General features: G+C 51.1%; 1 protein-coding gene across 1 annotated transcript in view; it reads right to left on the reverse strand.

The window, feature by feature from the left end:
• KSR1 (kinase suppressor of ras 1) overlaps positions 1-11,274 on the reverse strand; it is a 141,477-nt gene extending 130,203 nt beyond the window's left edge. Inside the window, exon 1 of the mRNA XM_084748212.1 lies at positions 10,803-11,274. Within this exon, the coding sequence (XP_084604338.1) occupies positions 10,803-11,033 (231 nt within the window). The 5' untranslated portion in view covers positions 11,034-11,274. The remainder of the gene's footprint in view (positions 1-10,802) is intronic.
• Positions 11,275-12,335: the final 1,061 nt, after the last annotated feature.

Genomic DNA, 12,335 nt, shown 5'->3' on the forward strand with positions numbered 1-12,335 from the left:
CATCCCCCCACCTCCAGCCCTGGGCTCAAAGGCACCCACAGCCATCTGTAAGTCTCCCGCTTTGTTTTCTACCCAACAAGGAAGGGGGAGTGGGGGTGCAGGGAAGGCGGTAGGATGCCCAGGCAGGCAGATCTCTCTGAGCACCAGTGGTGGAAGGGTTAAGGTGCCAGGAGACCCTCCCCCTCCCTCCTCCACATCTAAACACCTCCCTCAACAAAAAGCCACTTCTCCTGTGGCTGAGTCCACTGGGGCTTGGGCTCCTCGCCACCACCAAACCTCAAATGGGAAGGAACCCCAGTTTATAAAACACCTAGGATACTAGTTCAAGCAAGGCCTACAGTCTCTTTCTTTGCTCAAGGCTAAGGCGGCCCCTCAGCTATAGGGGGAAAAGGGGCCCAAGGATAAGTCCTTTGGGAAACCCAGCGGCAGGACTCCTCAGTGCCTTAGAGTCTGAAGTTATGGGGGAGGGACATTCTAATGGAATACTTTCTCTACTTAAAACCCACTTTCAAAGGAGCATCTTGCAGTGTGGGAGAGACAAAATTTAAGTGTTTTAGGACCCCAGGCTTAGTGGGACAGTAGTCTAAGGCTCTGTTCAGCGGGACAGAGACACTCAAATCACTTTTTTAAAACAACCAGCAACTGGGGCTGGAGGATGGCTTCACACTGAAGAGCGCTGGCTGCTCTTCTTCTGGAAGACCCCAGTTTAGTCCCAGCACCCACATATCAGCTCACAGCCACCTGTAACTCCAGTCCCAGAGAATCCTATGCTGTCTTTTGGCCTCTGTGGATATGAGACATGCACACAGCGCATGCGCGCGCACGCACACACACACACACACACACACACACACACACACACACATCCACAAACATTCATATGCTGTGGTGTGAATAAGAATGTCCCCTATAGGCTTATATTATTTGAATCACATTGAGGTGCGCTGGGCCTGGTGGTGTAGGCCTGAAATCCCAGCACAGAGGAGGCCAAGGTTCTGGAGGGAGCACTACAACAGAACCGCCTGGTCTAGATAGCAAGTTCCAGACAATGAGGGCTAAACAGGTGGACACTGTCTTCTTAAAAGTGAAGAAGAAAAAAAAAACAAAACAAAACATCAAAACAAAATATCTAAAGCCAAATTAATCAGCTAAGTTGGTTTCAAAGCTTCCAGATGTGGTGAAGACCCCCATAAGCAGCTTTCACCTCACATCTATGGAAAGCAAATCCGTCCCGGGTCAATATCCTGCCAACACAAGCTGGTGCTGGGTGGAAATTTATTCTTCCTAATAGGAGCTGGCTGGTTCCTGTGCTGCATATTTTATTCTCCATCCCCCTAACCCACCCCACCCCCCTGCCTCAAAATTGTGAATGCAAGTGTTAGCTCATTCTTGTCATTATTCCCAGGGGAAAAAAAAAAAAAAAAAAGATGGGGCCAGGAAAGCATACAAGTAAGATGGTTTCAAAGGGATAATCTGCCCAGTTAAAATGCTCGCTGCCCACCAATACCGGGAAAGAGAAAATGCAGATGTGTTGGAATACAGAGGTTTGATGATGGTGACACTGGTGACAGTCTACTAGAGTGATACTTTTCCTCAGTGCACAGGAATACAGAGCATGGGGGTTTGTCTTGTTTTTGTTTTGTTTTGTGTTTTAATCTCAACAGCTGGCCCCAGAGTAAACCTCTGCGTTTCCACTTGCGTTTTAGGATAAAAGAAGAAGCCAAAGAGGACGTCAGAAACAAGTCTCCACACAGTAGCAACCTCACACTTGAACTGGCAACATAGTGACCCAGAGGGCTTTGCTTTCCTCAGATGTAAGGTAAGCCCCTATGGGGCAGCTGGATCTTCACCAAATCTGGAAAGAACTGAGAAAGAACTCTGCGCCCGCCCCCCCAACTCCCCTCCTCTTTCTCTCTTTTAACTCTAGAACAATTTTATGAGACTGTGAAAGGAAAAACAAGGCAGGCGGGCTATAAATTGTGGGAGCAGCTGGGAGGAGGAAGATGGAGAGGAGGAAGGAGAGAAAACTATGCCCTCAAGAAAATGATGGGGTTCAGCAATGGAGGTTGGCGAGCAGCAGCAGGGAGGGGTGCTTCAGGGAGCAAGTGCATGAACGCAGGCTTTTGGCCAGTCTCCAAAAAAAGAGAAAGAAAAGGGAAAGTTATGCTTTTCTGAGTAACTGGAAAGCAGCAGGTCATGTGACAGAGGCCTCACCACACAGCCCACAGGCTGGCCTAGAACTCACTCGATAGCCTAGGGTTTGGGTGGGCCTAGGGTTCGGGTGGGCCTTGAACTAGAGACTCGGCCCACTCTGTGAATGCAGACACTGAAAGCAGGAGTGTCATTACAATTATCTTTTAGTTGTTGTTGTTTTGTTTTTGTTTGTTTGTTTGTTTTTGTTTTTGTTTTTCAGAGACAGGGACTCCCTTTGTAGACCAGGCTGGCCTCGAACTCACAGCAATCTACCTGCCTCTGCCTCCCGAACACTGGGATTAAAGGCATGCACTACTACATGTCCGGCATTTTGTTTTGTTTTGTTTTGTTTTTGTTTTTCAAAACAGGGTCTCTTTGTGTAGTCCTTGCTGTCCTGAACTCACTTTGTAGACCAGACTGTCCTCAAACTTACAGAGATCCACCTGGCTCTGCCTCCCAAGTGCTAGGATTAAAGGCATGCACCACCAACGCCAGTAAAAAAAAAGGCTCTTTTTTTAAAAAAAAGATGTATTTATTTATTATGTACACAGTGCTCTGCCTGCATTACCCCTGCAGGACAGAAGAGGGCATCAGATCACATTGTAGATGGTTGTGAGCCACCATGTGGTTGCTGGGAATTGAACTCAGGACCTCTGGAAGAGCAGTCTGTGCTCTTAACCTCTGAGCCATCTCTCCGGGGCCCATTACAATTATCTTGACAGCAGAACCAACAATGGATAGGGAAACCCACACCCACCCCATCCCACCCACCCCAACATCTACGTGAAAGTCTCCAACCTCTTTCTACCTTTCTGTAGAAAGGCTCTACAGGTCAGGAGGTTTTCAGGAGAGCTGAAATTAATATAGTCGGGGCCAAAGGCAGTCCAGTCAACCTGGGTGTGGTGGTGCAGAAAGAAAAGATCTCCCATTAGGCTGAGCCAGGCCCACATTCGATACTTCAGACAGCTTTGGAACCCACCCAACCCTCAGGGTCCCTCAGACTGGATGGAGTAGAGAGGGCCAGGGCATGCCTTCTCTGACAGGAACTCCTCAGGACAAGGCCTACATCTTTCCTGTCAGTCAGGCAAGCTCAAGGCACTAGCTTGTCTCACTCAGGGAAGAGCCTCTAGCTCAGTGCTCGCCAACCACTCAGCTCATTCTCCCTAACAGGTACTCAGCTTGAGCAAAGGCGCTTGCCACCAAGTTTACTTACCTGAGCTTGATCCCAGAACCTATGTAGTTTTAGAAGCAAACCAATTCCAAGTTGCTCCCTGCCCTTCACTTATGCACTGTGGCACACATACCCACGTCCAGCCATACGCATACATTTTTTAAATGTAATTAAAAAATTATTTTTTAAAAACTTTTTTAAAAGTTTAAGGATTTATTTACTGTTTATTTTATGTATATAATTGCTCTGCCTCCATGCACACCAGTGGGAATTGAACCTGGGTCCTCTGGAAGAGCAGCCAGTGCTCTTAACCCATGAGCCACCTCTCCAGGCACCACCACCCCCCAAAAAAGACTTTTTAAGATAGATACCAGATGGCTAGAGATATGGCTCAGTGGTTACAAGGACTGGATGCTCTTCCTGAGGACCTGGGTTTGACCCCCCCCCCCCCGGCACCTATGTGGTGGCTCAGACATCTGTTTACTCCACTTTGAGAATATTCGACATTCTCTTCTAGCCTCTCACAAAGCACATATATGGTGCACATACATACATTTAGGCAAAACACTCATACACATAAAAATAAATATTGTTTAAGTGGACAGATACTAAATGTATTCAGGTATTTTTATTCAACAAAATAATACTTGTAGGAAGATACATCAGCATGCAAAGAAAAAGAGAAAAAGAGAGAGGGGGGTGGGGGGGAGAATCCAAATAAGCAAGCACTGAAAATTGGAACACAAGCCGGACATGGTGGCGCACACCTTTAATCCCAGCACCAGCACTCAGGGAGGAAGAGGCAAGTGGATCTCTGAATTCCAGACCAGCCTGATCTACAGAGGGAGTTCCAGGACAGCCAGGCTGTTCAGAGAAACTGTCTTGAAAAGACAAAAGAGAGAAAATTGGGATCTGTTTAAAGGAATGTGTGGTATCAGCCCACGGTAAAGTCACTTGATGACACTGCAAAGTGTACTTGTTGAGATAGAGACACTTAGAAGGCACAAACTGAGAGCTCTGCGTGAGCACCTTGCCATGCAAATGCACAGTGAAGAGCCACAGGGAGTCAGCAAAAAACAGCCCTGGGGCTTGGCTGGGCTTTGGCAGGCTGCACACTAGGTGGTTTTGCTGTTACCTGGCCCTGTGCTCCCCTTTGGCGGAGGGAGCATGGATCAATATGTACCTTAAGCACTGCAATTAAACGTAGCAAGTCAGAGGGTATATCCCTTGCCTGAGACTTGCTCAGAGAGAATAAGGAGGTAGCCATTTAAAGGAAAAAAAAAACTGAGTGGGCTGAGCACGGTGGCCACATGCCTTCTGTCCCAGCACTCAGGAAGCAAAGGTAAGCAGATCTCCCTGAGTTCGAGGCCAGCCTGGTCTACGGAGTGAGTCCCAGCCAGAGTTACTGAGAGAGAGACCTTATCTGAACAACAACAACAACAACAACAACAAAAACGAACCATGAGTCAGTGGATCTAAATCAGCTTCTCCTTTCTCAGAATGAAACCAGCAGGGCTGGTTGCCTCACCAACTGCTGTTGAGGATGAGCTGGGCTGAAGGGGAAGGAAGCCACCCCACACTCAAACGCTAAGGCTGTACGGGGAGGGGGGGGGGCAGTCACTCATTGACCCAATCCTTGGCCAGTCCTGTGACGACGGTTCGTTCCCTTGACGTCAGCAGTCATGACTGACCACCACTGCTCCCCCAACCCTCCCACCATCAAGGTTTCTAGAGGCAGCAACATGCATTTCTCAAGACCAGGGTGTGGTGGCACATGCCTGTGACTTCAGTACCGGGGATGCTGAGGCAGAAAGATTGCTTCAAGTTCAATGCCAGTAAACGCAGGTTCAGCTATCTGCTACCTCAGGCTCTCTGGCTCTCCCAGTTCCAGTTACCTCACGGGGTTGCAGCAAATGACCTGTGGCCAAATGACCTGTGCCAAGGGCCTACTGGAGAACTCCACATGGCGCATGTTCAAGAGCGGTCCTCACGTATGTGAGACCTCTCTTTGCTGAGGTCGCTCCCATGAACCTTGGTGTGGCTGCAGCTAGGAGGCGGTCCGTCACTACCTCAGCCTGCAGGTCCTGGGAGCAGATGTGATAAGGCCTCTCTCCAGCATCCTAGCCCTCCTAGGCTCACAGCTTTCACCAACAGCATATTCTCCTCGGGCCTCCTCTGAAGGATGGTTGGGGCATGGGTCTGTCCAGGGTAAAAGTTGCCAGGTGACAGTGAACACCTTTGAACTAAATGTATAAATGGGCCTAGGGTCTAGACAGCTTGCCCTGCAAGAACTTTAAAAAAATAAAAATAAAATTAAAAAAAAAAAAAAAAGCTTAGGGGGCTGGCTGGCAAAATGGCTCTGAGCAGTAAAAGGGCTTCAGCCAGGCCTGATGACCTGAGTTTAATTCCCTGAACCCACATAGTAGAAAGAGAGAACAGACTCAACAAAGTTGTGCTCTGACCGCCACGTGCATGCCAAAAATAAATAAATGTAATGAAAAAGAAATTAAAGATCAGGTCTGCAGACACTGTCACAGCGTCACAACAGGCCAGCACCTTTGCGCATGGTCCGTTTCTGGACCACCGCCGCCAGCAGGCAGGGAAGCATCTGGAATGGAATGCTGCTTCCCAGGCCTGTGAGCCAAGCCAGGTGTCTGAGAGAAGGAACAGCCCTGCAGCTAGGAGGCAGCAGCCCCAGCCTGCAGGTCCTGGGAGCAGATGTGATAAGGCCTCCTCCGCTCACAGCCTTCACAAACACATGTCCTCCTTAGGCCTCCTAGGAGGGGCGGCTGGGAAGTGGGTCTGTCCAGGGTAAAAGTAGCCAAGGTGAAAGTGGACACTAAAGGAGACAAGCCCTCAGCTCCATGTCCCGTTGGTGATAACTGTAGTCTCTCAGGCAAAAGGTTAAACCGGAGGCAGAGAAATGTCACTCTCCAGACACCACCTGGGCTAGGAGAGAACCAGGCTCTTTCCAGGGAAGTCTGACTTGGGGGCAGTCACCAAGACTCTGTGGCAATGTCTCCTAGGGAACCAGTAGGCCAGACTAAGTGATTCTACAGGATGCCTAATCCAAGGCCCACACTGAAGAGCTCTCTGCCAGCCGAGGTAGTGGAGCCCTGCTGTTCACCTACCTGGTGACCCCTTTAGACTGAACATGCCCCTCACGCCCGAAGACCAGGATGGTACCCCGCCTACCAAAGTCAAGGGAGCCACCAGCTAGGATTGCCATAAACACATCAGTAGTGATGGAAGGCCTGGCCAGTGAACGCGCCCCTCCACTTTTAGCAGTTCCACTGGACACTTCCAAGGGCCATGAGGAAGCAGGTCCTAACAGGGGACACTCTGAACTCTGCCCAGGCCACTGGATGAGGGTTAGTCCTCTCTGCATTCTCAGGCACAGCAAAGCCTCCAGGGTACCTCTGCTCAGGGAAGTGGCCAAACGCACAGCCTGTACCCACGACTGTCTCTGTTATCCTTCCCCCCAGAAAGGCCTCATGAGCTAAGCCCTTTAGGAGCCCTGCAACCTGTACCAGACACCCAGCCAAGATGGAGCCTGTTTCTGGGAGGCACTGGTACACCGGCAAGAAAGAACAAATTACAGAGCGCCAACAAAGTGAACGAGTGTGGGGCCAGGTAAGCATCTGCTTTGCACACTACCATCTCCCCAGTACACAGATGGTACCCACAGGGAGCCCACGGATGGGCCCAGCAGGCCAGGTGTCCCTCCAGGAGCACAGCTGGAGGGTGACAAGCCCCGCTTGCCTCCTGTAGCAGTCAGACCTCGAGGGAGCCTGGGCACCAGATCCTCCCCAGTGGCAAAGCCCTGCAAGTCCATTACAGAAGAAACACCGAGTTCTGGTGGTGTGTGATGAAGTCGGTAGAGCGCTCCAGTGAGTCCTAAGAGATTGGGAAGAGGCGAGCACACTGCTGGGTATGTAGGAAGTGAACACTGCACCTTGGCTCCTTTTTCTGTCTGTTAAGTGCAGCACTGGAGATTTGAACACAGGGCCTTAAGTATGCAAGGCAACTGTTCTACCACCAAGCTATGCTCCCCATCCCTTCTAACTCCCTGTTCAAGCCAAGTTGAACTGCTCCACGGGGCAGAACCATCAGCAGACAGTGTATCATCATCGTGACCTGGGGCCTGCCCCTGCTCAGGGCCCCACAGAGGACACCCCACAAGCTGCCAGTCCCCACCATGGGCTCAGCTAAGAAGGGACAAAGTGGGCTGGGGTTGATAATAGACGTCTGATATAACTGTATAAGCCAAGTTCTCCAGCCAAACACCCGTAATCCTAGCACTCAGGAGACAGAGACAGGAGAACAGCCATGAGTTCAAAACCAGCCTGATCTACATGCCGATTTCAGCCAGAGCTACGTATTTCTGATATAGATCAGATATCTATATCTGATCATACATACATATATGTGTATACACACATATATATACATATACATACACACATACACATATATGTACACACACACATATACACACACAAATATGAATTTGCTGTTCCTGTAGAGAACCCAAGTTCATTTCTCAGCACCCACAGGACAGCTAACAACAACTCCAGTCCAGGGCTTCTTTTGCCTTCTTCTGGCATCCTCAGGCCCCTGCATACCTGTGGTGCATATAAAGTCACACAAGCTCACACACACAAATACATTTTTTTTTTTAAATCAGAAATTCAAGGAGACACTGAGACCAGCCCGGGTTAGTTGACTTCCTACATGCTACTGGGGTGGGCTGCCCTGATGCAGCCTTCTGGGACTGCTTCCTGCCCTGTGCCATCACCTGTAGGAAAATCCGTTCTATGTGCCCTGGGCATGAATGTCACCAGGCCCCAACCAGGGAACACAGACTCTGTCAAACATTACAGGTGAAAGCACTGCATTCCCACTTTACAGACCACATTTGAGCCGGGCGTGGTGGCACATGCCTTTAATCCCAGCACTCGGGAGGCAGAGGCAGGCAAATCTGTGAGTTCGAGGCCAGCGTGGTCTACAAAGTGAGTCCAGGACAGCCAAGGCTACACAGAGAAACCCTGTCTTGAAAAACCAAAAAAAAACAGATCAAGTTTGAGAGTAGAAGTTCTCAGGCTTGCCCCCAAGGTCATCTGGACAGAAACAGGACCAACTGCCAAGCTGTGTGGGCCTCCTGTTCCCTCACCGTCCTACGGTCAAGATGCTCATGGTAATGAAGGCCGTCTCCTATGCGATCTGCCTGGTTCACCTGGGTTTTAGTGCTGCTGTTCTTAAACAGGGACGTCTACATAGAATAGCATACACAGATGTTTAACTGAAGCCAACGGAGCCGCCGTCATGTCATCCCCACCACGCTGTCACGAAACCACAGAATGCAGAGCATCTCAGAAGCAGACTGAAGGGAGCCGCTCCAACCTCTTGCAGAGCAGATGGGGATGCTGAGGCCCCAGGGATGGAGTGATTCACACCAAACTAGCTGGTAACAACTCTAGGGAACCAGCTGCAAGGTCAAAATTCCCATTGGAAAGAGCACCCAAAGTCCTGCCTTTTCAGGGACCAGAAGGACCCTTCAAATACACTGCAAAGAACAGGGCACGTGTCCTGTTCACACTGCAAATGGCCCCCTGGGCCTTGGAAAGCCACCAGGGATGACCTGACCAGCTCAGAGACCTGAAGAGCCGGAGGCTCTGGGGTATCCTGCTGCCACAACTTTGTCAAAATGTGCAACGTCAGAGGACAAAGAGAATTTGCAGAGTAAAGAGTAAGCCGTTCTACCTACACCCTGGGATCCAGGAGCACCTCCACGGGACATGGGGAGGATCCACAGAGGCCAACACAAAGAACACTGGCCAACCCAACAGCACAGCAACCCAGGAACTCCAACACACAGCCCTCCTATCCTATCAGCTTTAAACGTAAACTTTGCTGGGCAACAGGCACTCAGCTGTTTTCAAGAAATCTACATGCAGAAAAACCAGGTGCAGGGCTTCATAGGTTGCCTTAAGAGCAAAGCCCTGGTCAGTTCTGATATAGCAACTCTAACAACGACAAAAAAAGAAAGAAAGAAAGAAAGAAAGAAAGAAAGAAAGAAAGAAAGAAAGAAAGAAAGAAAGAAAGAAAGACAGTAATAGCCAGCACTGGTTGGAGTCTCCCAATGCCCCTGGCTTCATAGCTTTTATGAAAATACAACTAAGAGAGAGTTTGGATCAAACAAGGATTCAGGCTTGTGGTGTGAGGGGAGGGAGGGCTGGTCTTGTAATAATTACAGCAATCGCCGGCTGGATCTATGACAGCTGGCAGATGCAATTAGCAATGGTGTGTGTGCGCGCGCGCGCGAGTGTGTGCGTGCATGCACGTGTGCGCGTGCATATGTGCATGCGTGCGTGTGTGCTTGTGTGCGTGTGCGCGCCAGTGCACACGTGTAAAATCACATATCTAATAAAACAGACATCCTCAGGCCTACAGAAGCCAGATGTGGCAATGCCAGGGGGGTAAAGACCCTTCTTCAGAGCAGGGTTATTAACTGACCCCCTGCACTTTCAAAGGCCTTCCAGTCTCTGGCCAAAAGCGAGTTGGGTAGGCACTAGTTTTCTTCCAACATGTTAGGGGTGGGGGAGTCCTCCTCCTTCTGAAATCCCAACCACCTTCCTGGCTGGTTCTTCCAAATCCTTTTAATGCTGCGCTTCCCAGCTATAATTTGAGAGAAGAGAGCTCACACGCCTTATTTCTTTATTGCACTCCAGGTCATCTCTGTCAGCAACACCCTTAAAGTAGTGTGTTCTTACCAACGGTGGTTCGTTACCCCAGTATAATCCTGCCTAGGCCAGAGCCCTGATGGGGATGGAGAGTGGAAGTGAACGGGTCATTTCATTTTAATCAGTGAACCGCTGTGACATCGCCAAAGAAAAGCACCCTAACACCCGAACAGCAAAAATGCTGTTTCAGCAAACACTTCTTGAAAGGCGGCAGACAAGACCTGGTGAAAAGAAAAGGAAGGGAAAAGGAGAGCGGGCTGTGTGGGAAAGTCGGTGCCACCCGCCGACGCTCACACTTCAGGGGACGCCCCCACCCCATCACCCCAGCCCACGCTACCGGGCTTTAGCACACCGAGAAAAGTCCAGCGCGTGATTCAGTGGGACAATGGCTACTGTGGGCACTGGAAACCGGGTGAGGGCGGAAAGGGGTTTGCCGTGGGATGCCCGCGCGCACCCCCAACCTGGCACGCTAGTCTTCGAGACTCGCTCCAGTCCCACACTAATACCCCCTCCCCCAAATCCTTCCAAGGTGAGCGCCGGTCGTAGGTCCTCATGCCGCCGCCGCTGCGAGCTCAGGCAAGGGAGGAAGACTCCAGCCAGCCGACCCTGCTGCAGGATGCAACTCGGGAAGGAAAGCAGCGGGGCGGCTCCCGGGGCACAGCCGGGTCGGGACCTCGGGCGCAGCGGCCCCTTACCTCTAGGGTCCGGATCTCCTGCTGCGTGAGGTCGTTGGACACCGAGCACTTGGTGCGCAGCCCGCGCAGACTGCCGATGGAGATATCGATGAGCTTCTGCAGCTGGCCGCACTGCTGCAGCGCCCGGCTGGCCGCAGCCCCTGCGCCCCCGTCCGCAGCCGCCGCGGCGCCCCCACCGCCGCCCTCCTTCTTCTCGCCCATCGCCGCCGCGCGCAACGCCGCTCTATCCATGCCTCGGCATCGGGGACACTGGGGGCCGAGGCAAGGAGCCCGGGGGCACCGGCGCCTCGGCAGGGAAGCCTCGAGCTGGGGTGGACGGGATGCAATAGGAGCGCCTCTCGGTGCCGCCAAAGCCTGGAGTCCCGAAAGCCGGCAGCCTAGTCCGCTCCTCCTACCGCTAAGACGCGGCGGCAAAGCGAAAGCCTCCGCGACCCGACGGCTGCGGTTGTAGGAGCCTTTAAGCGGCCGCCGGGGCCGGATTGTGGCCGCGGTGCATGCTGGGATTTGTAGTCCGCGATGCGCTTCTGTCTCCTGGCCCGCGCCTTCGGGGCCCCGCCCGCACTCTGGTTCCGCCTGACGCCGGGAAGGGGCTGCTGTGCGCCTGCTCTAATTCGTGTGTCGTGGTGGGAGCTTGGTTCCCAATCGTCTTCAGTTGCTTTACCCTCATCTCCCACTACCACCCACTTCTCACACACGCAAGCGCACACACATTAATAGCTTCCCAAGACCGGTGAATGGGGTGGGGCAGGGGCTGATAGCTCAGACCCAGATAAACCCTATCATGTGGGAGATGGAGAGTCCCAAAATTTTTGTGTGAGCTTTGGGGCTGAGGTGTATGAGAATGCGCTAAGAATGTAGCTCAATAGCAGAACTTTTGCCTGGCAAACACAAGGCCCTAGGTTTGATTCCCCAGCACTATCGAAAGACAAGAAAAAGAAACACAAACACACACTTTCATCTAAACCTCACAACACTTGACTTTAAGTTGTGTTTGTGTTCACATAGACCTTGACCCTGAATTGTCTATCCAAAGTTAATGGATGTGCAAGGAAAAAGGATTTTCTTCTATGTTCTGTTTACTCAACGAAGTAAGTTTAGCGTCCCACCCCCTGCAGTTGACACGTGGGCAGCATATTAATTTGTTGAACACTTCTAAGAGTTTCGGAACAGAGATAACCTGGGTTCAAATTTGATTCCTACCACACCTCACCGCTGCCTGATGTGTGAACTTGGGCAAATAGCTTTCCTCTGAGTGCCCAGCTTTCTCCCTCACATCAAACGGGGCTGTCGTAGCCTTCTATCCCAGAGGGTTTCTAAAAAGGAGGTTACGTTTGTAGAGCACCCAGATTAACTACTGGCGCGTGTGGTCATGCATAAATGCTAGTCCTTTCTAAACCCGGGCTTTCTAAATGAGCAACTGAACCTAAGTAGTCATGGTCAAAGCAACGGTGTGTCCCCGTACATCTCAGTCCAGCATTTAAGCCTTAACACACCTGTTCGCTCTCCTATCAGTCCGTCTCATATGTTCTAACA

The sequence above is a fragment of the Acomys minous genome, assembly GCF_964271855.1.
Source record: "Acomys minous genome assembly, chromosome: 12".
NCBI lineage: Eukaryota > Metazoa > Chordata > Mammalia > Rodentia > Muridae > Acomys > Acomys minous.